The 27,616-nt window shown below is 45.5% G+C and overlaps 2 protein-coding genes across 5 annotated transcripts in view; one reads left to right on the top strand and one right to left on the bottom strand.

Moving 5' to 3' along the window:
• Positions 1 to 9,427, bottom strand: part of SPARCL1 (SPARC like 1) — a 13,225-nt gene extending 3,798 nt beyond the window's left edge. Inside the window, exons 1-6 of one of the 2 annotated variants that reach the window (XM_048304493.1) lie at positions 8,955 to 9,427; positions 5,724 to 5,841; positions 5,543 to 5,596; positions 1,877 to 3,046; positions 1,103 to 1,172; positions 335 to 462 (exon numbers count right to left, since the gene is read on the bottom strand). In XM_048304493.1, the coding sequence (XP_048160450.1) occupies positions 335 to 462; positions 1,103 to 1,172; positions 1,877 to 3,046; positions 5,543 to 5,596; positions 5,724 to 5,777 (1,476 nt within the window). In that variant the 5' untranslated portion in view covers positions 5,778 to 5,841; positions 8,955 to 9,427. Of the gene's footprint in view, positions 1 to 334; positions 463 to 1,102; positions 1,173 to 1,876; positions 3,047 to 5,542; positions 5,597 to 5,723; positions 5,842 to 8,346; positions 8,561 to 8,954 lie in introns of those variants that run through there. The other variant, XM_048304494.1, reaches the window with a different exon arrangement.
• LOC125326334 (dentin matrix acidic phosphoprotein 1-like) lies at positions 6,700 to 27,616 on the top strand. Of its 3 annotated transcripts, XM_048304496.1 has the most exons (6): positions 6,700 to 6,866; positions 23,556 to 23,805; positions 24,639 to 24,712; positions 24,811 to 24,852; positions 25,335 to 25,589; positions 25,705 to 27,616. In XM_048304496.1, the coding sequence occupies exons 3-6, from the start codon at positions 24,659 to 24,661 to the stop codon at positions 26,971 to 26,973; spliced, it is 1,620 nt and encodes a 539-aa protein (XP_048160453.1). In that variant the 5' UTR covers positions 6,700 to 6,866; positions 23,556 to 23,805; positions 24,639 to 24,658; the 3' UTR covers positions 26,974 to 27,616. The 3 variants fall into 3 exon arrangements, with proteins under 3 accessions (XP_048160453.1, XP_048160452.1, XP_048160454.1); XM_048304495.1 differs by lacking the exon at positions 23,556 to 23,805; XM_048304497.1 differs by lacking the exon at positions 6,700 to 6,866 and having other exon boundaries at positions 20,699 to 23,805.

The raw sequence follows: 27,616 nt of genomic DNA, 5'->3' as shown, positions 1-27,616 counted from the left end.
TGTGGGATTATTTCACTCAACATGTGGTAGTACTCAGCACATGCTCTAAACCACAAAGTGGGTACATGAAACTTTTAGCGACAGGGAAAAGCTGCGATCCCTGAGACTGAGTGGAGCAAGTCAGTTGCTGTGTAGTTACATGGGTTCATACTGCTCTCAAGCCATAGTCAGTGTGTTTGGGTGCTTTATACTTAATTTTGCAACTACTGGAATCATTCAAACTCACTTGCATGCTCTTTAGGGTAGAATCATTCTAAATAACAGCAGGGGAATGTTATCTTATGAACACTTTAGGTGGCTTTTCCCAGTCCTGTGCACTGGGTGAAATACTCACATGCTCATAGTCTTTGGTGGGAGGACAAGCAGCAGGATCTTGGCAAATGCAGTGGGGTTTCCCTTGTTTGTCTGCATGGCAGACTTTGCCTCTTTTGCAGTGGAAGTTATGACATGGGTCTAGCAATCCTAGCAGGAAAGAGGGACTGTTACAGGTGATGGGATGAAGCCAAGTGTTTGTCAGGTACTACTGATAGCCAAAGCAAAACACAGCCCAATATTCACCAAGAAATTCAAGTGCATTTTTAAGTTTGTTGAAATGAAGTTGGATCTTGTATTGAATAAAACAAGCCAAACTTTAAATGAGGATTTTTGTGAGGCTTCTAGCAGTCCCAGGTTTGAATTGGATGGGGAAATAATTTTCTCACAAAAAGCTGTTTCTTCTGTAAGGACTAACATTCACTTCCAGCTTCCTTTGGTGAAACATATCCCATCTGTCTTTGCTGAATCAAGCACTGGCATTTGTCCCACTCCTACTTGAATCCAAGCTACTGTTCTGAAACTGAAAACTCTCAGTGCAAGGTAATTCCCATTTCTGTGTAACTGACACAAAAATTTGTGCACTGCCTACAAATGTTTTTCACAAACAAATTACTAAATTCAAGGGAATATGGAAGGGATTCTCTGGGAACACAGGATTAGGCACAAGCACAGTTCAGTCACGTGAAATCCCATGCTGCAAAAGGCAGAAAAGAAATGCAGACCAGCAGATTTCCTAGCTGCAGAGAGCTGGGCGTTACATGACAGCTTTGCTTGGGGCTTATCTTACCAAGGGGAGCCTCCTCATTCCTGTTGCTGACACTTTCCATCTTGCCATGGGAACTGCCTGTAGTCTTAACCTGCACAGTCACAGAGGCATAAGCAGAAAGTTGTGGTGAATCTTGGGAAGAAAAAAAAAATACTTGGACAAAATTTTCTCAGGTCCGAATATAGAGCTGACTGAGGCACAGTTTGCTCTGCTTGAAGCAGAGAGAGGTTGCTATGCAAAATGTGTGAGAAGAGCATAAAGCCTCTGGTAGTATTAACATGCTCTTGTTATTTGGGGAAAAAAATAAGAGTAGGAGGTGGAGAGAGAGAGAAATGGGAGCTCGGTAAGGCCTGAGTTTCTTATAATTATTCTGTGGACTGTAGTCCTGCCTTTCCAAGCTGTTCACTTTTGTGTAGTAGTGTTTAAAATCTTTGTGAGAGAGGAGTGAACAGGCGGTCTTAGTAAGCTGGAGATTGGGTTTCAGGTTTTGTATCTGTGTATCTGCATTTATTTGTGTGTTTCATTACACACCCCATGGGGCTGGAGCTCTTACATGAATGGTGTTCACTTCCCTCCTGGTCCAACTCACCTAAATGTTCTGTGTGCAGTGACACAGCATGAACCAGAGGAATAGTGAATAAAAGGGGAGATGAAACTTCTGCATATTAATAACTTATTACATCTGTTTTTCTCCAACATGTCATTTCAATCATCAAGAATTTAAATTTGGAACTGGTCCCTCTCTCCCTCTCCCCCTTTTTGTAGTATTCCAATTTTATTTTAAAGATAACTTACCTTATCTTCACTGTCCATTGAATTTATGCTCTGAACAGAGCTACTCATTTTCAGTTGTTGCTTGTTGTCAGAATTAGGTGGCTCATGATCATAATCATCTTGTTCAGAGTGAGCAAGGTCTTTAATCTTGGCAATTTGGTAATCCTCAGTCTCTCTATGAACTGCAGTGTTATCTTCAGTGGTTCCATCCCCTTCAGGCTCGGTACTGACGCTCTCCTGGTCATTACTCTGGATTCTCTCCTCTTCCTCATAGGCTGCTTCTTTCCAGGTGTTGCTGAGATACTCCTCACCATCAATGTCACCACTGTCATGACCATCATCATCATTACGGTCTTCCTTATCTCGTATTTTCACCACTGTGTCATGGTCACTCGGATAGTTCACTTGAATATTGTCTTTTCTCTCTTGACTTTGCTGTTTGCCATCCTGATCATCATTATGGTTTTTTTGAGAGAGGGGGATTTCTTCTTTATAGGACTTCTTCTGGCTGTTCTCCCTCTCTTCTTCCTCTAGGTCAAATTTCTCTCTATGTCTCTTGGTTTTCCGGGTTGCTTGGCTGGAATCTCTCAGGAGTTCATCTGATTGCATGCTGTTCTCATGTTGCTGTCTTTTGTATTGGTCACCTTGATGTGTCTGGTGGCCTTTGTGCTTTTTGTCTCTGTAATCAGTGTCTTCACCCCATTCCTCGTCCTCTTCTTCCATACTTGCCTCTTCATCGCTTTCACTGTTTCTTTCAGGCAGGCCAACAGCATTTTTGTTATATTTCCACATGTTATGCTCATGATGAAGGCTGAAATCACCCACTAGGTGTTCTGCATGGCCTGGAAGGTGTCGGTTTGCCGTGTTCCCATGTTTCTCATGCTTCCTGAGCTGGTCATGCTCAGAGCTGGACTGCTCTCTGCCGCTGCTCCCAGAGTCACTGTCCTGGTTATCAGAAGCCAAACCTGGTTTATTGTGCAGTGCAAGGAAATCAATGCTTTTCAGGCTGTTTTTCACTTGATGCTCGCTTCCAGTTCTTCCTTGTTTCCTAATGGTCTGGGGCTCATCCCTGTATTCAGAGCCTGGTACTGATACCGCTGGTTTTAAGCTTCTGTGACTGGGCAGAAAATCACCTTTGTTTAAATACCCTGTGTTCTCTTCCTTTGAGGCTTCAGGGTGAATATATTCACTCTTTAAAAAATTTTTTAAAAATAACAAGGAGATTAATAAATCTTAGGTTTTATTTGAAGTTGATGCAGTGTTATTTTTGCCTTGTATTGCAAAGCATAGCATGCTTTATTTGTTTTCTTTGTATGTGCTCTTCTTAAACTAGCCCAGAGCACGAAATTCACTGCTGATGTCCCTTCTCTTTCTCAGCAAATCTGTTTATCTGTCCCTTCTTTTAGTGCTGGAGTTTCTGGAGAGGTCTATACAACTCTGTTTCAGAGACAGGTGCATATGGGTGTCTTGTGAAATCTCAAAATGCTTAATTAGTGGTTTAGTCATAACTCCAGGCGCTTGTAGGCTGCAGTAATTATCACTTACCTCAGAGAAGGGGGAGGTGAAACATAACTTCCTACACAGATAAGGGAAAAATAAGGGACCTGGGAAAAGAGGAGCAGGGGAAGAGAAGGCACCTTTCACAAGGTGTCGTGATAGTAATTCCTGAGGAGTGCCCTGCATTGATTTCATAATCCATATATTCATCTACTTTGAGTCTGATACATCATTGCTTCCTAGCTGAACTCACCAGGAACTATTGTGTGTGGTGACAATCGCTGTATCATAAGATCAACAATAGATGTTTGAGTGCCTTTTTTTTTTTCTTATTCTGTCAAGCCAATAGCAAAACTATTACCTTCGGTAGAAAGGGTTCAAATGCTTGAGAAGAAAGCAGGTACTAAAATGACTGTCAGGTCTTGCCTCAGCAATTACCTTTCTGCTGCTGTGTGTACTTCTGAACAACACCTCTGCATGTTCGGTGTTGCTTATTGCTTACAGCAATATAGCACCTGGTGCTGATTTTTCTTAAAGCTTTTGGGGGGTTTAATTTGGGAAGAATGGTCCTTCTCAGCACCCAAGTTGCTGGAATAGCTTTTCCTTTAGTTTAGGCAGTCTTATGACTGCTTGGAAACAAACACTCCACTCACAAATACTTATACAATTTTTTTTTTTTTTAAAGGTAGGATTGGAAGTATTAATTAGGTTCTTGTAGATCAGCTATATCCTATTTCCTGTCAAAGGAATGTCAAAGTGGTATCTTAATGTTTTGCATGTTGCTTGGTGTCCTTGCTGATGTGGGAATAGTACTGGAAAATATATCCACTGTATCTGTTCCAACTGATCTAACTCTAACTTTTTCAAGGGAAGATCCTATGTTTGCTCAAATCTAACAGAAATTCAGGGTGGAGCTTTTCCAAAGCTCTACAGATTCAGAAGACACAAGGCCAAACAGTCTTTAAGATTGTCTGTTGTGGGTGCCTGTGTTTGAAGCAGCAGTCTGAGAAAGATTTGGCTCATGTCTTGACAGGAAGCCTTGTCCTGCACCTGTTCTGCAGAGATGTGCCTGGAGATGGCTTCCAGATGCTGCTTTCTGTTATACCTGGATAAAATCAGCTCTTAGGAACTTGGGTGCTCATGAAGGAACTTGGGCAAATTTCAGTCACTATCTGTGATTAGACACTGTGGGGGAGAACTGGCCTTTGATAGATGACACACACACTTGGAACTGACGATTCATGGGCTATTGCAAGGTCTTGTTTCGATGCAAGTGTCTTCTGTGTGTTATTTCTGGTAGACAGCTGTGGGCTACAAAGTGATGTTTATACCATTTCTTCAGCTGGGTAGTTCATTAGGAAAAGTTAATTTTTTGTTTTTCATAGTGCAGAGCACCATCTGGATTGATATGAAATGTATCTGGAAGGCTCTACAGAGAGGGATATTGTTTATAATTAAAAATAACAAAAAGGTTAGGATAACAGTTGGGATTTTGAATCTCTTACCACAGAGCATGACCTGAGTTTAGTAGTTCTGACACATCCAATGGCTTGGAGCCAAGATCCATTGTGTCTGAGCCACAAAGGCTCACCAGAAGAGTGCAATAAAAAGGCATTTTAATTTGGGTCAGCTGTGAATGCAAAACTGTGGGCTCTGTCATTAGCACACATATGTGGCATAGGGAGGGCTGGTGAAATCCTCTGTCTCATTGCCATCAGGGCATCTGGCTCGTCAGCCACAGAGTGCTCTGCCAGCACAAGCTGTGTCTAATGCTCTGCACTGTGAATAATGAAACATACAGTGGCTAAAATTCTTATGTTTGAGACTGCATGTGATCACCTGGTGTGATAAATTGAGGATGTCATCCTCCTCCTGTACTGGAGCTGTTTGTACCACAGTTTGACTGTAACTGGAGCTTATTGCTTGTACAAATATGGGTAATGATGATATGTGGGGATTAATTTAAGGTAATTTTGTCAATAAGTGAAACTTCCATTTTGAGCTTTAGATTTTGTCCTGTTTGCAATCATTTAATATGCAAGGCATGAGATACTTGGCACTAATTCTTGGGGTGAGAGGGCCTAAAGTTTTTTAACATAAATCAATTTGCCAACCAGTGTGTATGTGCTAATGTGTTTTTATATTTGAGATGAATAATGTTACTTCCTATTTAAAGAACATGAAGAGTACCTTTTCTGGAGTCTTCTGTCTGTGAGTTCTGAGCTTGTGGTTTACAGGATGGGTCTGAAAAAGACAAATATATGAATATCTGCATGTCCATAAAAATCTTGTACAGGTCAGTGGGATAACATAGAATGTTCTCAGAATGGGAAATTAAGTGCCTGGTAATAGTAGCATGATGAGGACTTACTGAAATAGCAAAAATTGGTCCTACAAGACAAATGAAGAGAGCTACAGCCTTCATGCTTTCCAGATCTCGTAGAGGACAACAGTTAATGGTACAGGGGTAAGGCTTAGAAGTTTCCTTTCTGCAAGAAACATGAAAACAAAACAAGTTAGGATTTGGTATAATGACCTAGAAATGACTGATGGAAGCAATGCAGTGGCTGCCGTAACTTGTTTAGTCTGGAGACCCACAAAATTGCCATGCAGTGTCCTGTAAACTCAGATGTTACACCAGCTTAACTGGAGGACACTTCGGTCTCAGTTCTTTGACAGGGATTAAGCTGTAGGCTGCACTCACAAACTCCAGTGGGTGTTACTGAAAGGCAGAGTTGTGACATCGGTTGAGTATTTAAATGCTTACAAATATTTGTGAGTATTTATCCACTCCTCTGAGATACCACCTTGTGAAAAATGCCTCTATTTTATTGAACTCTGAGGCAGTGTCTGCTTGTGGCATCTCTATGGCTGAGGTGTCTCCTGGCTGCTCCCCTCTGTGTCTGGTAGGAAGAATTAAGTGGTGAAGTTCTGCTCAGCAGGTCTCCAAGCTCAGAAGGTCTGCCCAGGCTGCTTGAAGAATGGGTGTAGTCCTGCTTTGGATGCAGTCCTGCTTCTGTGTTTTCTCAGCAATTGTCACCCAAAGTGACAATTTGGAAGATCCTTTGAGAAGGAAGATCTTTTGGAAGATCCCTCTGTTAAACATTGTTTAATGTCATCATCTTTCAGTTAATGAGGATCAAAATACTCATTAGCGGGGCATATCTAGTATGCAATCCATTTTTTCTTGCAGTTAGCTCATTCAGTCTCCAAACTACCTCTTGAATAATTATCTATTATCTCTTTGGCATTCACAGTTAGTTGTCTAAGATGTTTTCAGAGGGAAAGGCAGAATACAACAAAAGCCATTAATGAGCATACGCAAAATGCCTCACTGGGCTGGGTATGGGCAGTCAGTTCAGATCAAGGCAAGTGTTGTTAGACTGAGGGTTATGCAGGCAACTTCTCAGAAATGCAGGGAAACAATCCAATTTCATGTAAAGCCCTAAAAACTGTGTACTGTGCTTTTTGAAGGCCTGGCAAGTGACTGAGGAAAGAAGGATCTGAATGTCAGGTAGGCTTGATTTCTGTTTTTTTCTGTTCCTGGTGAGCAACACAGATCTGGGCATGTCACTTAACTGAGTTTCCTTTGTAAAAACTCCCATTTGTCATATTTGTTTTGGTGAACTAGTTTAAGAGTTATGAATGAAAAGTTCTGCATGTTGTATTTTATTTATAATTGCAGTTTTCTAATTTGGCTTGTGTCTCTGTCTGTAAAAGTTGGCTCTCCTGCCTTTGTCCAAATAATGAAAAAACAGTTGGAACAAATCTGAGTTAAGGTGACAGGACAGGGCTTTTGTATTTTCTTTTCTTAGTAGTAGCAAGCCCACAGCAGCCCACAGGAAGCACAAGTCTTGAATAAGTATTGAATTATTAGGGAAGCCTGACCACACTGAATGAAGTGTTATATGATGCATTGTGAGATTTTTTTTTTCTTTATTTTACACTGAAATCTTAAGTGGGAAGACACTTCATTCTTGCTTTAATTTCCAAATATGTCCTAAGGAAGAGAATTCTTAAAAGCAAGCTTTTGTAACATATAAGTTTAATAGAACCATCAGAGAGGAGCAATTACACAAGAAGCTATTTTTAAAAGCAGGGAGACATCTCCCTGGGAAAATGAAGTCATTATACTCTGCAGGAGAATCTGTAGGAAAACTTAGCCAAAATGTGAATAGGAAATTTTCTTGAGTATGGTGGGGGTTTTGACCAAGAAATGAGGAATTTAACAATACTTCAACATGGGTTATTGAGCAAGCAATGCTAACTAGGAGTACTGGGTTTGCATGGCAAGGTTTTGGTGGCAGGAGGCTACAGGGCTGCCATTCTAATAGTGTCAACAGTCACTTGAAATACTCATCAATGACATGATTTTTTAGTAAAAACATAAGTGTGATACTCTTAAATTACAACTGGTACAGCACATTCCTGTTTGTAGGTCTGTTTCAGAAGCCCCTGTGAGAGCATGAGTACATTATACACGTAGAAGCTGGTTTATGTGCATACACACATACAACTAAAAGGCAGAGTTTGAGGCAGGTATCTGATCTGAGTAAAAGAAGAGATCACAATAAGAAAATAAATATTAAAGCATAAAACTATTTCACTCATTCTCTACCAGCAAATAGCAGCTAATGAGACTTTATCCCTCTGATGCTGCCAGTTTTACAGCTGCAAAAGCCATCAGGCGTAAGTCCTTGATGGCTGAGTGCAAACAAATCAAAACCAAACCAAGAGTATTTCAGGACATCTTAAAACAATTTTTAAACAAACTTTTTAAAACAATTTTTAAACAAAAATTCACATTAAATTAATGTTAATTGTTTAATCTCTTACGTTTCCCTTCTACCATTTCATTCTATTTTCTACTTGTTTAGATCTGAGTTTTTACAGTTTTGGGATTCTTTTTACCCAGAGCTCTCTGTAATTTAAGATCAGATCAAGTCAAAATGAGCTGCTTTGATTTAATTTGAGGAGAGGAAAATGAGACTTACTTATTAGGCAGAATTATTTTGATATTAGTTGGTGGGTTTTGTCCTCTCCCAGAATCTGCATTTCTTTCAGGGGCTCCCTGTTTGGTACATGTTTTCACTAGCTCTACTAACACATTTCTGAAAGGCTCCTCCAAGACCAGCCAGAGTTTCTCTCTCTCTTCTCCAATATGAGAAAAAAAGGATGAATCAGGTTTTTTGGCCTTGTCTCTTGGACTAAGGTTCCTAAACTGGTATTTCAAGAGATTGTTGAAGTGTTGGGAAATTAGGTTGCACTGTGGCTTTCAGCTGGAGCAAAGTTCCAAAGGAGGTGTGTACTTTTCTTGGCTCGTTGGCCATAATGCTTTATTGTTTTGCAAGATCACTGGAAAAATAATTATCCCAGTAGTAAGATAAGGGTTGTCTTCCTCAACACAGTAACTACACAGTGTTTTCTCTTACAAAGGACACTTCTTTCTGTTCTAGACAGAAACATCTGAAATGTGTTATCCTTAAAATAGATGATACTGTATGAAAGCTTCAGCTATTTTGCAGTAAGTGGGAAAAAAAATGCAGAGGGTTAGATACAAAGCATTCTAAATTTTTAATTAATAATAAAGAAGAAACAGTACCATATCAGTAGAAGAGGTGCTCCTTCTTGGCCTGCCACTGATGTACTGGAAATCCTTGAGCCTTGCAAAATGTTGCTGCTTTTCCTGAGATGTACTTGGTGTCTGAAACAGACCCTCTCAGCAGATGCCTTCTGCTGCAAGCTTCAGTGAAGGAAGATGGTACTCTTTGGGTCTTGGTGGAACAAGGAATCCTAGGCTTCCATGGGATGAGGTGGGGGCAATGGGCTAGTGGAATTCTGCTGGATTAATTGAATCAGAAAGACAATTTAGTGCTCATGGGCTGTGGGCCAGTGGAGCTCAGCGGCTGTGTGGGAAGGACATATTTAGTTTTGTGCAGGGAGGGGAGCCAAAGGGAGCGGGTGCAAGAGTTCCTGCTGCATCAGCTGCTCCCAGAAGAGCTGAACTAAGGGATCTGCTGGGGCAGCCACACTGTGGGCCCGGGGAAAGTGGAGCACAGGGCATGCCAGTCCCTGCTAAACTGCCCACTGTTGTTTCAGTATGCTGCATATGGTGTGTGTAAGCCTGCAAAAAGGTAGAAACTCTGAATTAAATATGTAAAACCCAGTATTGGTTGGAGACTCTTGCATAACTCTGAGGAGTTTGCTATTTGGAAGCTGTTGCCATGGCTGTGCTGCCTGTCTGCCATAGCGACGGCACAGAGCAAGCTGGTGAGGAGTGTGGAAACCTCTGTGAGCCTCTGCAGCAGAGCCTTTGTGGCTTTTGGTTCTGCAAACGTTAATGAGTTTGTTCTTTATTTTTTTCTCATCTCATTATTCCATAAAATGTTCCACCTGAACTGGAATACTTTCTGGGAGGTTGTCCAGAAATAGTGGGGGGGGATGCACCAATGTAAGCGCAGAGGCACTTCCAGCTTCAAATTCCCCATTCTGCCAATATCCTCTCTTCCTAAGGAGGACACTTTACATATTGTGTTGACATGACTGAAAGAGAGGTTGAAGCAAAATGAAATGAAGTGTGTGAATGGTAAGAACTGTAATGCAAATGCTGAAAATTCAGTCACTTTAGATAATATTTTAATATGATTCTTTTTAAAGTTTCAGTTTTAGTGGCTTTTGCTCTTTTCACCCAAAAAGGTAATAGACATTGGGTGTTGATTAGACAAGATGCAGTGAGAAATGTACAAAAATTGACCATGTTTTATGTGGCCAACTGTGAAGTTCATTGTTAATTTAAAAAAACAAGAAAAAAAGAGCCTGAAATCACAGCTGAGCCCTCATTCTGTAGACCAAGCAGAAAAAAACCCCTTTGACAAAAGCCCATGAGAAATTCTTTAAATCCTTTCCCCTTTTATCTCTGCTTCTCTGCCGGGAAACTAATTCATGCCTATTGGAGTTGAAATTGTGCTGGTCTGTCAGCCAGACAGTGTCTGAAAGGAGTGGGGATATGTCAGAACTTCCCGTTTGTTTTTTCTTTTGTTGTGCATGCTGAAAAGATGATTGCTTTTATCTATTCAAAACTTTGTTGAGTGCTGTGCTGTACCATCAGATTAGCTTTACTGGGTTATCAAAGATTAAGTGGCTCTCCCATGATTTTTCAATATTCCAGATAGGGATGGACTCTCAGCTGATAGAAGAAAACTGTTCAGGTGGCTCCCCAGAAATTAGGACAAGTACACCAATGTTAATTTTAAGGTAGCTAAATATTAACTCTTTTTGTCATAAGATTTTCTGATAATGACTATTAACGTTGCCTTGAAGTTCTTAGTTCACAAAAAACCGGCCCCAGACTGTGAAGAACTGTGCAGAAACTTGAAGCAGAAATTTGTAGGTGTTTGAGGGTTATTACTGGAAAACTGTATGTGATTTGTAGGCTTTGCCTGTTTCTGTGTTTAAACAGCTTTCTTGGGACTTACAGGGAAGGGGGGAGGAAATGTTTGGGTTTTGAGGACACTGAGGGATTATACATTGTTTAGCAGAGCTGTTACATATTTATTGAATATTTCATTAAACAATATTTTCTAGCTTCACGTTTGATGACAAAATGCTTCAGTTGAGAAGATCTCTGGTTGTTTTCCTATGTCTCCAGGAGGCTTGAGCTTGACTTGGGGCCATCAGTCCTAGTGCTCCAGTCCTCAGCCAGCCCCAGTGTGCCAGGCTGTATGCTTTTTGGAAACATTTTCAGTGGCGGATTAGTAGTTCTGTTACCAGAAAGAGGTGCTGTGCCATCAAGATAAAGCATGGGGGGAAGAGGGTAGCCAAGTAGTTGCTGAGCTAAGTGAAAGGGAGGATATGCAGCAAACAATAGAGAAAGATTAAACACAGAAGAAAGAAGACAGATGAGTACAGGGCGGTGAAAAAATTTGCTGTATCTGTCTCACTGTGACAGCTGCTAAATAGACACTTTAAACAGGACACTTTAAACAAAGGAAGAAGAGCAAAACCTCAGAGAATTTTGCGTTACATTTATTCATATGCCTGTCTTGCATTGTGTTCTCTGGCAGCAAAGATCTGTGGGTCTGACAGACTGTGGGGGAGATGGAGTTAGGCTCAAAAGATACTTGTTTTTATTGGAGCTGTCAGCACCTCTGCATGCTCAGTCCAGCCAGAGGGTTCAGGTCTCTGCCCACAAGAGAGTGGTGTTGAGCCATCCACTTCCAGACCATGTACCAGGGTTCAGCTTACAGGCTTTAAAAATGTAAGGTAAATTTTGACCTTGGTGCTCATTCTGATTTACAAATAAAGTTTGACTGGTCCATCAAATATGCTTTACCCCAAAATGAAAATGCGTAAGCAAGTTGGAACTCAAGTGTTTTAGTGTAGATAAAGAAACTGTGCACCTATACTGGGTATTATATCAATGATATAATACCTAGCTATGTATCTATGCTTTTTCTCCTTTTACTACAGAGGGAAAAAAAGAGCAAAAAGAACCACAAAACAACAGGCAGATGTGAAACTGAGTCTGACTGCAGTCAGTGCTGATGTGTGTGTGCTGTGCAGTCCCAGGTGGTGAAGATCACAGTCTGCCAGGTGGTGTTGAGAGGGCTCTAAGCACATCCCTGGTTGCCTCTTAGCCATTAACAGCTGATCAGGGAATTTAGGGAAGTCTTGGTGTAACTTCCTTAACAAAAGGTGCATCTGAAGCCTTTGATGAGCCTGTGAAATGGTCTTCATTTAGATAACTGTATAAATTATTTAGATTCTCAAAGTAGCCTGTAGCTACTCCTACTGGAAATGTTGGCAAGTACTGCTTGTCCTTTCCTACTGGAAATAATTGATAGGGTTCATGTGGACTACAGGGGCATTTCATGGGGAGTTCAGTTTTCTTGAGAAAGGTAGAAAAACTGGTTGGAGACAGTGCTGGGAATAGGAGGGAGCTGGTGCCTCTGACCAGCTCTGTTCAGTTGTGCCACACCAAAGGAATACTGGGGGTTGGGGGGCCTTCTGTGCCTAATTTGGGGGGAGGCAGGAGAATATCAGTTGTAGCTCTTTAGGTATCTTATGATAGAGATTCTGATCAGGAAGTTTGTCCAAGTATTTTTGCATGCATACCTACTGAAAATAAACCACTGATAATTATAGTAAATACAATATATAGGTGTGTACATGTTCAAATATATGTCATAACCTCTGGACTAAGTAATATTAATGCATTACTGCTTTCTTCTTTCCTCAAAAGGAAGAAAACTTGACTGCTTTCTGGAGGCTCTTTGTGCTGAATTTGGAGTGAAGTTTTTATACTCTGAAAAACAAAATTTTGGCACAGCTTTTTTGACACTAAAGGCTGCCCTCCTCAATTAGATACCAGCAATGCCTGGAGTCCTTTCGAGACTAGCAAGCATTTCTGGAGCAAAATAATAAACGCATATGAGCTGCGGCTGAGTATATTGAAACTGAGTTATCTCCCAAGAGGTTTTTAGTGAAAAATCTCAACAAAGTGTAGCTTATCATTAAATACATTTAAAAAATCACAGAGACACAAAGTTAAAACTCTTCCTATGTGACCTTTTTGGCCTGTTACTTGGCCAGTTCTGCATCTAAAAACAGGTTCCCTTGAATACAGATGTGGTTGCACAGTTTATCTTTTGCTCTAACCCAGGAGCCCCCCATCATCAGCGTTTTATTCCATACAGCACTAGTTCTGTCTAGTTGCACATCACAATTCCTTTGCTTTATTACACTTCAGCAATCTCAGCTAGTCAAAACTATTGTGGCTTTTTATTTCTTGTTCTACCTGCATTAAATGCTGTACTGGATGTAAATCTGCCTGTGATTTTCATGATGCCTGGGAAGACAAGAAGTGCCAGGCAGGACTCCTGTTGCCTGGATGTATGGAATGAGCCTCACTTCTGGCGTGCGGGAAGTGACTCCAAACGGGGCCAAGGCTCCGGCATGGCTGCCCCTGTGCTGCTGCTATATCAGGCTTTGTCTGTGATGCAGTCAGGGTGTTAGAGACTCTCATCCTGTCTCCTGAGAGCTGCTGCTCTGGGCTGTGTCATGCTTGACCACAGTGCCTGCATAGGTTGAAATTAAATGTTTAAAAAGGAGGGAGAGAAATAAACATCTTGCCCAGCCGGGGAACATTTGAGTCCCGTTGGGGAGGAGCTATTTTAAAGCTCAGACTGAGGGATGGCTATTTTTGCCCGTCAGCCAGACAGACTCAGCTAATGGTCTATATTATTCAAACCCTTTTCTTAACCAAATTCTTAAAAAGAGGAAGGAAGAAAGAGCAGGAAGAGTCCTTAAGCCAGCAAGAGGTAGACATGGCTCAAACATGAAGAGATCTTACCTGTACCCTTCTGTTCTGCAGAGATGTGCTTTATTTTTATTATTCATATGTGCATTTGCTTTAATAATGAGGCAAAGAGATGAAGTTCAGCGTGAGGATTTTAAGAGCAATTCTACTGAAAACACTTGTGTTGTACAAGCTGTACAATCTCCACGTGTGTCTCAAGAGGAGGTGGTTATTTCACTTAATCATTTCAGACACACACTGCTGCCAGAGGCTTTCACGGATGTGTAACACAGCAGGGACTACTCATTGGGGCTCATCTTCCTAATTTCTGATGTTCTTGCCTTAAAACTGCCTGTGTAGATGGAATTAAATCTTAGGGCAGGGGGAAAAACAAGTTTTATATTATGGATGGGTGCCATTTCATTGCATTTCCAACCTGACTGCCACGCGAAGCGGCTCTGCAGACATTTGGGATCACCATGAAGTAAATATAAGTGGGGAAAAAAGCCAGGTTCACTTGTGATGGGGAAACTGATGTAAAAAGCACATTGAGAATCACAAAAGAGTTTGTCAAGGCTGTTTATTTAGTATGTGCTGTGATCTTTGGTGATGTCAGAAGGGCAATGAAGCTGGTGAAGGGTCTGGAGCACAAGTCTGATGAGGAATGGCTGAGGGAGCTGAGGTTGTTTAGCCTGGAGAAGAGCAGGCTCAAGGGGAACCTTATCAGTCTCTACAGCTGCCAGAAAGGAGGCTGTAGCCAGGTGGGGGTTGGTCTCTTCTCCCAGGCAACCAACAACAGGACAAGAGGACACAGCCTCAAGCTGTGCCAGGGGAGGTTTAGGTTGGAAATTAGGAAGAATTTCTTCACAAGAAAGGATGATTGGACATTGGAATGGGCTGCCCAGGGAGGTGGTGGAGTCACCATCGCTGGGGCTGTTTATGGAAAGACTGGACGTGGCACTCAGTGGTCTGGTTGACGAGGTGGTGTTTGGCCATGGGTTGGACACAATGATCTCTGAGGTCTTTTCCAACCTAAATGATTCTGTGATTCTGTGACAAGCAGCAAAGCCTTTGTCCATAAGGAGACATAAGGATTGTGCAACATTGTAGTTAATGTTCCTTGTTGTTTCAGGAACAGTATGGTCTTAGCATGGAGGGTCACCCTCTCCTGTCATGGTCCTGGTTCTCCTGGTATTCCATATAGTGTGTCAGTGACTTATTTCAGCTCTAATGCTGGCTCTGTCTTGCTCAGAAATCAGCAAAACCCAAGTGTGATTTTGTAGAGCTAAACCAACCCATCCTGCTCCTGGGCCTGTCTTACCCTGCCTCCAAGCCAGCATTTCAGGGAGCTTCCCTTGCTCCTGGGAGCTTGGGGACAGCAGCTCTCAGGGCATTTTGGCTTGGCTAAGGGCAACTAGGCATTTCCCTGAAGCAGGTAGCTGCTCTTAGGATTTGCAGGGCACAGGAGGGTTTTGGTCCCCGGCTTCTGCCCTGGGTGACTGCTCCCCTCTTCCCTCAGGTTTTTCCACTTGCTGCATGCATCCTCAACTTTGTGCAACTGCCTGTTCCTCAAATAGAAATAAATACCGAGGAGGGTGTGTTATTGATGCCAGCATGAAGGTCAGGCTCCTATCAAACCTGCCATCTGCGTGTGTGATGTCTTGCCGCCTCTCACAAGACAAAGACGAGGCTGGGGGTGGGTGGGTGTAATGTCTGCAGTGTCTGCTGTTCGGCCAGCCAGGAGTTTAAAAATACCACTTGTGAATGACCTGATGGGAGCAGAAGGCAATCCACGCCCAGCACGTTTCAGTTTTCTGATGGGAAAGGAATTTGAAGAGATGTTTATTTCAAAACAAAATTTACTAAACAAGAAGGGAACAGGACACTGAGGGGAGATAAATATCACTGGTAGGGTGGCTGGTGGCTTTCACTGCAGTCCCAATGCCTGTTTGGGGTCACTCAGGGCACTGGATTTCTACTGGGGAGAGGGGAGCAAAGGGGCAATGAGATGGGTGAGCTGGAAGGGCAATAAGCAGGATGCTGCCCTGCTTTCCAGGGGGTGGCAGGGACCTTCTGTCAGGAAGGGAGGAGTGAGGAGAGAGAAGCACTCTTGCTGTAAGATACCCCTCGTCTCTTGTTCCCCAGCGCCAGAAACTCAGAAGGCATTTACATGAGCTCATTTCCTCTTTAGGCAAAGGTTTGGGTTTAGAGAAAGCTTGATGTAGTTGAGCTGGTTTAAGATTTGTGTCTCATCCTCAGTGAACTCCTTGGATTTTTATAGAGATCCATCTCACATCTTTTGTGGGGGTGCCAAATTACTTTTTGAGTGAAGGCCTCTTGGATGATTCCAGATGGTCATGTCTGGTTATATACTCTCGGTATTCAAGATGTGCCTCACATAGTAAAACTTCCATTTCTATTTGTTTAATTTTCTTGTTCTTTTATTTAAAGCACTTAGTTTATTTCTTTGCCTTTGCAGAAACTCTTGGTAAATTACGCAGTACAGCTATAAAAGTGTTCCCATTGTCTTTTGCCTAAATTAAGTGATAGTAAAGGTGTAGAGCATTCTTTTGATAGGCCTTTTTTTATATGCCTGTTTTGGTATTTTTCATCAAAAGAGTTTTTGAGATCACTTTCTTATCAAAGACTGATCAAAGTCTGATCAAAGACTGGTTTTCATTTCCAAGCACCCTTCTCCAGTGCTGTAGCAACAACTTCCTGTCTGCATGAGTTATGCTAATTTCAGTGCTGAAAAATCCAAAAATAGCTGAGGAGAGAGGAATCAAATTATAGTTTTGCCATGGGATGAGGTAGTGGGAAGGGGAAGGATGCTGTACCTTCTCCCTGTGTGGGCACGGGTGCCTTTCTCTCTGTGCTCAGAGGGAAGCAGGACCCAAACTGGGAGCAAGCAAAGCACTTGTGTGGAAGAACCATCTTTCAGAGATCTGTGTTGCGTGCTTTTCCCCAGAAATTCATCTCCTTAGATCCACAGCCATTAAAGAACAGCCTGTCAGCAGCACCTCACATTGTGTAGAGCAAGATCTCCATGGCCACCACTTCAGGATCTAACCGTTACAGAAAAGGAAAGAAAGGATACTAATTTGGAATATTTCTACACATAGAATTCTCAATAATACTATGTATTTTCTAGTTTCTTTGTTACCCCCTAAAGCCAGAAGTTTTGGCCCAAGTGTTGGTAAGCTGTGCATCACTCAGGGGTCTGCAGTGCCCAGCCCATGCCCATCTCTTGCTCCCACACATCAGCCCCTCTGTGCTGCATCCCACACCTGCATCATGGCAGCATTTCCCTGTGCTGCACCGCTGTGCTGGGATCATGGCCATTAGCCCCTTGTTGGCTGTGGGGCTGTCCTGGTACAGCACAGCGAGGGCTGGGTTTGTTAATGGAAAATTATGGGCTTTTCTGGAAAAGATCCCAAAACTGAGTGGGGTTTGATGACGCCTGTTTGAGTGCACAGTTTGCATTAATGCTCAGCCAGCTCACACTGGCTTTATTTTGGGTTTTGGTTTCATTGAAAGGAAAAAAAATGGGGAAGTGAATCAAACTGAGACCTCCCTTTATTCCATTCATTTTTCGGTTGGAGGGAATGAAAAGATTTGAGCTTACCTGCTGGAGCACATTAGTCATATGAAGAGATGATGGCTGTGGGCATGGGTGAGATTTGAACGTGGGCTGGGTAGTGAAGTTCTTAAACCCACAGTGATGATGGGATTATGGGTGAGACAGATCAGCTTTTGTGGCCTGATTTCTTCAGTAAGGAGTGCCAAGACCCTGCTGAAGGTAAAGGATGCCCTGGCACATAAGCTGGGGTGACTCTTCCAGGGATCCTCCAGCTCCCGCGTGGTTGGGCAGACAAAGGAAGTCCTTTCATGGCTTTGCATTCCCATTTGGGCTGCCTCTGGAGAGGAGACTGGCGGAAGACAGAGGTGGTGATGCCACTTCCTCGTAGAAAGCCGCAGCATGTACCATGTAATTACATCTGGGCAGAGCAGGGCTGCTCCTGCAGCACAGTTACATACGTGACTGGAGCAGGCAGTGCCGGGCTTTGCAGACATGTCAGGATTCACAAGTACTAGAAACCCTCAGGAAAGCTTTTGTCAATAACTGGAGCTCTGAAGTCACTAAAAACAGTTGGAGGGGAGCTTTGCATTCCTGGTCCTGCTGTGGGACCATGCAGGTAGGGAATAGGCAGCACCTGCTCTCCACCCTGCTTCCCCAGACAGCACCTTGCTCTCATCTGTTTGCATCAGTTTGCCCTGTTTGCCTATAAAACATATTTTCACATCTTCTTGTTTGTGACTGGTTATGCAAAATCAAATTCTGTGCACAAGTGTCAATGCTTATCCAATATTCATTTCTTATGAACATTTTTTAAGATTCCTGCTTCTTATCTCCTGTGCAATATTCTTGTATGCATTCTGCACTCAGAAAAAAAGCACTGAGTAACAAGAGAGATTTCCAGCAAGAATAGTGAAGAGGAACTAGACTGAGTCAAAAGGTAGTGATGGGCATGTGCAATCACACGTATGCAACTCCTTTGAGGTGTACCATTGAATTCTGCTGGAAGTTTAACAGAGTGTGAATACACTTGCCCAGCAGAATTAGGCTGTTGTGTAAGACTCCATCAGTCATTTACAGCTGCTCATTTAAGGTGATTGGTACAATATTACGAAGAACAACTAGGGGAGAAGAAAAAGCTTTATTCATCAACAGGTCAAACAAGGAAGAGTGTTAAAGTCATCATGGTGTTGACAGTGAACACTTGATCCAGCCTTATAACTGGTATCTGAATTGGGTGAACTGATTACTGGGGGAATAAGTTGAAGATCTCATAAATGTAGGTCTTAAAAGCAGTCAGCTTCAATTCCTACTGCAGTCCCTGTGAAAGTGGAGCAGGAATGCAGACCCCTGCCTCAGGATCAGAGGTGGGTGCTGTCAGGTGCTGTGGTGATGTTCCTGAGCTCTGTTTTTGGGTGCTGGAAGTCAGCTGTGCACAGCTTCACATCAGCCCCAACGCCTCTGTGCTTTAAGAGGATGTCAGAAGGGAAAGACTCCCTGCCCTTACCCACCCACACCTACAGAGCACTTTGGCTGCTGGCTGAGTGCTCATACAGGCTTGTCACCAACAATCCCATGTATTGTTTTCAGGAAAATAACTTCCAGTAAGCAACTGCGGATTTTTCTTTGTTGCTCTGATATTCAGAACACTGCTATAATGCTTAAGCTTGGCCTACCCCTTCCCCCAGTATTTAACCACCCTTTTTAGAACTACAGAAAACCAAGAAACATCTCCTTGGATTTAATACTTGTTTCTTGCTGAAAAGTGGTTTATCATAAGCATGTAGATTCCTGTATAATGTAGAGTAGCTTCTGTGGGATTTTTATTTTTTCTATGACATAGACCCTTGTGCAATATGGAATATTATGAAAGATGTGGGTACAGCACTCACATAATAATAGTTAATAGAAAGTTAGATTGTGAACCAAATGAAAGTCACTGAATGTGTGATGTGGTGTGCTTTTATTTTCTGTGGTTGTATTGGGTTGAGACTTGTCTGGTTTTGTGAGTTGTTTGGCATTGCTTGGGTTTTGGTACTGGGGAGTTTGGGGGTTTTATTGGGGGGTTTGGTTTTTTTTTTTGGTTCCTTCTAGTATTTTTTTAGTGTTATCAGGATTTTGAGGATTCAAATGTCCTTTGGAGGTATGAGCCAAATTGCTGCCAGTCTCTTGGTCAGAGCTGCATTAATGGTGTCTGTCCAGTTTTCCAGGCTCCCAGGGGACTGTGGTAATCCTTCCTGTCCAGCTACACTGAGCAGCAATAAATTTAGCCCAAGTGAGCCATAATGACAGTACAGGAATCAGAGGAGTGCTGACCACTCTCTAGGAGGGTCTGGCACTCCATACAGACATCTTCATCCCTTGAGCTGTCAGCCCTGCCCTGACCTCACTGCCCACTCTGGGCAGCCTGTGCCTCCGCATTACCCGTTTGCACTCATGCAGTGCCTGTTTCGTACAATCATTTCCATCAGCCATTTCCTCCTGATGTTTTTTTCCCCTCCAACAAAAAATCAGGGTGCTGTGACTCAGGACACAGACATGGACCTGACCCACACACACAGCACAGCTGCTCCTATGTCACCCTGAGGAGCTCACTGATGTGATCACTGCTGTATTTTCCTTCTTGAGAGCACTGATGCTGCACGGCTTTCCAGATCTCTGCAATTCCAGCTGGAGTGGGAGCAAGCACAGGGTGAAAGGTGCAGAGAGCTTTTCACGTTAAGGCTGTGTTATTGTTCCACTTCCACCTTGTGATCTACAAATACTTACTGCTCTCACCTCCCAAGGGGCTGAATTGTGAGCAGGAAGTGATTGTGAAAGATACTGTACTCTGAATGAGATGTTAGGAGCTGTAATTACTCACTGGTGTCTCTAAGATTACTGCTGTCAGTGCTGAGCTATTGACAGCCCCATGGCACTGGAGCTACCTGGTAGCTGTGCCAGCGTTGTCAAAACCAGTCCCTGCTGTGAGGCAGAGCTGAGCATCTGCCCCTGCCCTTATTTTGACCGAGGGCAGCAAGATGCACTATTGCCTGTGTGCAGGAAGATGTGTTGGATCTGACAGTGACCAGGCAGAAATGAGACATCCTTATCCACATCTGATGAAGTCACAGCCTCAAATGAGTGAATTCAGCCAAGCTGACTGATAAATATGGATTTATAGGACCTGACAATCCAGTCACACACATCTGGCAGGGATGACACAAGGTACCTGTCCAGCCATGAGCTCCAGTTGCAGCCGGCACGATGTGGATAGCAGTTATTGCTCCATGCGTTTTGCTTTGGCAAAAGTGGCACAGAGCAGGTACAACACCTGTGAGCCTTCATTCCAACAGACCATAGGGGCGATATGCTGGTGTCGCTGGAGCCCACTGCTCAGAGTGGGATGGTAGAAAAATGCTAGAAATAGAAGTGAGGGGAGTGTGGGGCTGGCACAGGAGGCGGGGAGTGAGGGATTTTGGGAGTTTGCCTTTCATGTGTTTTGAGAAAGGGCATGGTGCTTCTTCTTGTTGGTAGGATAAGGTCGGCACCTCCCTTCGACAGTGTCACAGAGACTTCAAACAGCCTGTGATGCCTGAAATAGGGCAAATGACTGGCGCCTTAAAAGTGCCTGTTTTCTCTGACTGCGAAGGAAACTCTATGGTGAATATGGAAGGGTGGGTTAATGATCCTACCCCTGTGCTGTCAGGAGGCCAGGGGAGAGGGCTGTCGGTCCTGTGCAGAGGTCTAGCATTAGCAGGTGCCCTGTGTGTGTCTGTAATTCAGGGCCCCATGACTCAGGCTCCTATGAGATGTTTTTTACCAGCAAGAAGTAGCATTTTTTAGAGGCTTAGCAGAAACCAAACTTGTGCATGCCTCCATGCTGTGACAAACGCACTGGTAATTCCTTATCACAGCATTTGTAGCTTTGAGGCTTGCTCCCAGAAGGAGTTGGAATATCAGTGCTGCTTTTCAAACACCTAAAATGACACCATTAGCTACTGGGTTCTGTGTCACGTTAATGCTGTGAAACACAGACAATATTTATTCAGGTAGCAAAATGAAACTGCATTATAACACCTGTCACCAGACAGTGTAGGGCAAAGGGATTTGGATTTGGATCTGACTGCAAGGTAGGAGCTGGTGTTGAATGCTGAGGACATGTGCCTTGGGTCCTGCCCTCATCCTAGTCTCCCTTGCTCCAGTTCATTCGTTGATCCTTTTCCTTTTGATGCTGCTGTCAAAACCCATAGGTCTATTCAGGAGAGAAGTGCATCAGCAACATTAATACTACTAAAATACCCTGGACTGGAAAAAAAGAGAGGGAATGATGGTTTTTTGAACAATATCACTTTCTTGAGTTTTTGATGCTGAGCTGTCTCGATCAGTGGGGGAGAGCAGCTGTTACATTCCTTCTCCACCAGCTGGTTCTCTGCAATGCCAGCTTTATTCTTGGCTTTGGCGTCTCTTATCCCTCCTGCTGTCTGCACTCATTTATTTCTTCTGTTCTCATGAACACCACACAGTCCAAATTGTCAAACAGAGAAGTGATATTCCTGCATCTTCTTACCAGCCCTGCCAGTCTTCTCATTTCTCACTTGGCCACCTCCTCCCTGGTAGTCTGATGGTGCCAGGTTTCCCCCATCTTCCTTCCAGAGACTGAGCATCTCGGTAGGGTAGGACTTGGGGAAATGCCCAGTGGCATTTAAAGCACCCATCAGACAGCTGCTGCTCCCACCCTCAGTCCATTTCTCACCTCTGATGTAACAACAAAAATAATAATTAATAATTTTTTTCTTCATAGGGTTAATTTAAGGTTACAGTATGTGGGCTGGGGTTTCCTTTCCTTGCAAAACACAGGCAGATCTGCTTGAGCAGTCTGGCTAATGCTGTAGGATGATCTCTGGAAGGGATTCGGGGGACAGGCCTTGTTGTTTGACCCAGGGCTATTGGAGATTACAGGGACGAGGGTCAGGCTGGGGTGCTGGCAGTGAGCATTGTTGGGTGTGCTGGTGCTGTGGGTATTTCAGGGCCACTGGAAAGGAGGGAAGTGACATTTGGGTGGTGGCTGGTGGGGTAATGGGTGACCTGTGTTATAAAAGAACTGGGCATGTAGAGCTTGGTGTTTATCTCCTTCTTGCACCACAGCACCTGGACATAAGGCAGCACCAGATCTTTGGGGGCTGAGTTAAATGCAGGTTTGACATTACAAAAAAAAAAAAAAAATACAACAAAACATGGTAGTTGTTGGAGGTGCCTAAAAAAGGTTGGCAACATGAACTCATATCTGGCTGGGGACAGGGGTATAATTTTGTCTCAGGTCAAAGGGAAAATACATCCCACGATAACTGCAGCAGGGATCAGGTAGGGAAGAAGAGGGAAAACATCTGTTGAAGGTATGGGCATGAGAGTGAGTGGCTTGATGGTGACCATCTCGAGGCCAAGGGGCTGTGGGGAAAATAGTGGGGCCGAGTTACACTGGGGCTTCCGTGCATGGGGGGCAGGAGGAAGGAGAAAAAATGATGCTCATGACATTCGGCACCTTGCAGTCCTCACAGGGCAGACACACCTGGACTGTGGGCTGGTAAGGAAGGGGGGGGAAACAGCAGGAGATTGTGAGGATGAAATTAAACCCAGCAGCAGACTGACGTGTCTGGTTTCACAAGATGCTCTGTCCAGCACGAGGCATTCCCTCTGGATGCTGTTTTCTATAGCCTGGGCAAATTCAGACAACCTGCAGTTTACAGAGCCCTGTCTCAATCCTGACCCTGCCCAAGTTTCCTTCAGTCATTTATTTCGCAGTGCCAGCATCTCCTGTGAATGCCTGCAAAGCCGCAGCCCTGTCCACGTCCCCATGGCACATATTGTGGCCTGAGTTTTCCAGAGCAGAGGTTTCATCCTCTCCCTGTCCAGCAGCTGGAAGGAGCACTGGAATGCTACACTCAGTGCAGAGTGTGGGATGCTCCCTATACGTCTCCATTTAGTATTTCCCTGCTCCCTGGCACGAGTGCCTGTGTGGGCATGAAAATAAGACAAGCCCTCTCTTTCTAGCGTGGTTTTGTGCTCCTGCCTCAAGGTACAGGGCAAGGCTGAGACCTGGCAGGGAAATGGTCCCCTGTGGGTTTCAGCACCCTGGCCCATGGCACAGGGCAAACACTGCTCCCAAGTGCACGGGTTAGGAGGATGTCATCCATGGGATAGGGTCCAGCACTCGGCGTGGGTGACGCCGTAGTTGTTTGTGTGTGTCACAATGGGAAGTGTGTGAATGGGATAGATTTAGCTGTCAAAACAGACGACCAGAGCAGTCCGTCATTAACTGCCAGCCCATCTCGTCATCCTGCAACCACAAGGAGCTTTTTTAGGGCCAGCGTCCTGGCGGAGGCCAGAGGAAGCGTGGGAGGCCAGTTCCCGGTGACACCTCCAGGCACAGCAGCGCTGCCCGGCGGTGCCATTGGCTGCCCCCGGCCCGGGGCTGGTACTGGCCAGCGGTTAAATGCCTGCCCAGCCACCCGGGGACACACAGCCTGGAGCATCCCAACACGGGCAGCCAGCTCATCCCATCCCCAGCAGAGGAGACACGGGCTTGCATCGCACCTTAAGGTAAAGGGTTTGGTTTCTTTGGATTGATCTGGCATTGCCTGGAGTGAAAATGGTGACGTTTGGGAACAGGGGTTGTAGATTTCCTCACAAGTTTTGGCTGAAAGCAGGATACTTGTCAGCTGCGATTCAGGTGTTGCTTTGTCAGGGAAGAAATCAGGAGCGTGCTTGTTCCATTGTGTTTTGGGTGCAGGGTGATGTTCAGTGTGGTCAGTGTGTCCCATGGGGATAAGGTGCTGGGCTGGTTAAAGAAAATGCTTGGAAAATGAGAGCAGAGCTGGAGGAAAGCCCCCACTGCTTTATCCGCCTGCCAGGCAGCAGTGCTGCTGGAGTGCCGACCCAGCGGGCTCTGGCGGTGCAGCTCTCCATGGGGTTATCTCTTTGAGATGCTCCACTTTGGAATGGTGTAAGATTTTTTCTGGCTGTGGGGACCACTCCAAGTGGGAGGTACAGTTCTGCAGCCCGTGTTCTCACAGTGCTACCCATCTGAGGTGCAGGCTCCTGTCACAAGCACTGAGCTCAGCTGGGTGGTGACATTACTATGGGAACAGGAAATTCAAGAGAGCTTTCCTGCTCTTTAGTGATGTTTAGACAAAAAATCTGCCAGCGCATGGCTAGGTACTTCAAATCCCAAATTAAAGGGAGGTTTCTGCACAGGAGGTGACAGGAGGAGGCACAAGGACAAGTCCCTGGCTGTTTGATGACACGCCAGGCTGAGCGCTGTGCCAGGATGGCAAGGCTGTATCATTTGGGAGGGCTTTTTGGGGCCAAGTTCCAGCCAGAGGCACATGCAAATGCTTTGCTCTAGTGTGCAAATATTTCATTCCTTGTTGCAGCCCCAGGGACCACAACTGACATGAGGGCTGCATTCCTGGTGCTGCTTCTCTGGGCCATGGCCTGTGCTCACCCCGTAAGTAACCCTGGATTGACACTCCCACCCCAAACCTGTTCGTTTTGCCCAGCCAAGGCACACTGATCACTGATCAAATGTCTCCTGGATGTGTTTAGGTGCCTGGCCATGAACCCACCCACTCCAGTGCCCTGCAGGAGGTAAGCCACAGGTGCCCCTGTCCCACAGGTAGCAGCCCCTCAGGGAGCAAGTCTGGGAGGGGGAACCAGCCCTGGGCAGGCAACCTTGGACCAGGAGCCTGGGAGGGATCTGCTGCTTCTGTGGGTCTTTGAGCTTTGTCTCTCTGCTCAGTCTTTTCAAGCTAGGTTGGCTTCGTCGTGTTTTGACTTGCCTCCCTGAGCACGTTCCCAGTTCACCTGACACCTTCTGCTGTGTTGGCCCTGTGAAAGGAGTTTCTGTGCTCTGAACTATCCCAGTTTGGGGTTTTCTGGGCTGCCCTTTTGTTGGTGGCTACGATTTTATTTTGTATCAGCAGAATTAACTGAAGGGTTGAGGTGCAAGAAATAAAAAAGGCTTGAGCTCTTGCATGGCTTGGGAGTGAGGTCCTGCAGCAGCAGCAGCAGTAAGTGTGCTGTGGTTGGTGTTTAATAAACCAAGGCACTGTGTCATGTTTTGCCTCCAGGATACCGCAAATGAAGATTATATCAGCAAGCTGGGCAACCACCTGGATGGAGGAGATGGCATTCATCCTCCTGCCAGTCCGGAGCCAGCCGAAAATGCTCTTGCCAGGGACCTGACGGGTGGGAATGCCGTGAATGAGGAGATGGGTGAGCTCAGTGGCCAAGACATGGGAGGCCGAGTTGGGCAGGCTCAGCATGTGAACCAGGTGGACCACGAGGACATGGGCGCCCACAATGGGAATGACCTTGGTTTCCTGGTGAGTGAGTGAGTGGAGTGTTTTGTTCTGCCAGGAAAGCCTCCCTGGCCCCAAACCTGGCATTGGTCAAGGTTGTGCTTGGCTTAGCATTCATCTCTGTTTGTCACCTCCACAGGAGGCGGATGCACGTGACACTGATGATGGTGACAACAGAGACCACTACGGCACCAGAGCCAACGGATTTCCCTCCCACGGCGACAGGTTCCTGGACGAGGAGGATGACAGTGGGGATGACACCTTTGATGCCAACGGGGTAGAGGAGAGGGGCGAGGGCCCTACCTACGTGGCTGGTGCCGATGGGGCAGGAGAACATGAGCACGATGCTGGCCGTGGGGACGCCGGGGCTGGCAGGGGGCACGGCGACAGCAGCAGCAGCAGCAGCAGCAGCAGCGAGAGCATCGGGGCAGACCACCGGCGCTACAGGAACTACGGCTTTGGGCGCACCCACAGGCACGGAGGGGCCAGCAGCAGCAGCCAGGAGGAGGAGAGCTATGACTTCCAGGATGAAGCCATGCAGGGGGATGACCCCTCTGTCTTTGACGGTCCAGGCAGCAGCTACAGGATGCGCCATGCTGGTCCCCGTGCCCTGGGGAACAGCTGGGAGAGTGCCCAGGGGGCTGGCTCCCACCGCTGGGAGGAGGGTGACAGCAGGTCCCCCGAGGTGGAGGATGGTGACTCTGGAGAAGACAGCCCCTCTGTGGAGGACAACAGTCAGTCAGAAGAGCCTGTTGACAGCCAGTCAGAGGAGAAAAGCTCCAGCCGCTCCAGGGAGGATGGGGATGTGGATGGAGAGGACAGCCCCTCCAGGGAGAAAGAGGACAGTGAGTCCAGGAAGGGCACTGATGAGCAGTCAGATGAAGAGCCAGGGGAGTCCCCGGAGGTGGTGAGAACCTTGAATGAGCACAGCAGCAGCTGGACCTGGGAAGGGCAGGAGGACTGGGATTCTGCTGAGGACAGGAGTGTGCTGTCCACACCTGACAGTGAGTCCAGGGAAGAAGAGGGTGAACCAAGCAGGTACAGGGAAGATGATGATGACCAGAGCCAGTCCACAGAGGACACTGTGGAGGAATCAGAGGAGGATGAGAATGACTCTGTGCCGACCACATCGGCCGAGAGCCCTGAGTCCCCAGAGGATGACAGCAGCCCAGAGGACAACACAGGTGAGGACAGCAGGTCCACAGAGAGTGACAACAGTGAGTCCCAGGAGGATGATGATGATGTGGAGAGCCACTCCCAGGAGGATGCCACCCGCGAGTCCAGCAGCCATGGGGACGACAGCTCCCAGCAGAGCCTGGAGAGCGGGGGCCGCAAGCGGCGGCTGGGCGCCCTCCGCCACAGACCTGCTGCTGACTATGATGACAATGACTGCCAGGACGGGTACTGACCCGTGCCCCATGGCCTCAGTGGCGTGGGGGATGTGGGGGGAGGAGGGGTTAATTTATTTGTCATATAGCCTGGTTGACTTCTTCTCAAGAAGATGCTGTGGTTAAAATGGAGTCGGGTTCGCCAGGGCTAGGCCTGGGCACGCTACACAGGGAGGGAAGGGGTAGGTGTTGCCAGGCACAGGGAGAACGCTGAACCACAGCGAGAAAAGGCATTTTCTGTATCAAACTGGAGAGCAGCTGAGAGCTGTGAGTGCCAGCAGGGTGATGCTGCCCACTTGCCCCAGGGGCACAGTGGTGGCTTGGCACTTCTGGGCATGCTGGGCAGAAAGGTCCCTGTGTTCACCCCTTGTATTTACCTACCACTGCCCCAAACATACCTGCCCAGACTCCAGCTGGAGCTTTCCATTAACTCCATGTCCCGCACATAACAAGGAAAAGCTACAGCTGGTGTGCACACGTGGTGCATGGGCGCAGCAGGGTGTGAAGTACCACTTCAGGATGGGATGTATGTAATATTTTTAATATTTTGTAAGAAATGTACAGAAAACATTATACTGTATCCTTTTTGCACTTGTATTTCAAAGCTGAGATGTACCCTGTTGATTTCTTTAATCACCATTAAAGCCACCAAACTCGACTGAA

This window comes from Corvus hawaiiensis, chromosome 5 (assembly GCF_020740725.1).
Source record: "Corvus hawaiiensis isolate bCorHaw1 chromosome 5, bCorHaw1.pri.cur, whole genome shotgun sequence".
Taxonomy (NCBI): domain Eukaryota; kingdom Metazoa; phylum Chordata; class Aves; order Passeriformes; family Corvidae; genus Corvus; species Corvus hawaiiensis.
This window is presented reverse-complemented; position numbering and strand designations above follow the sequence as displayed.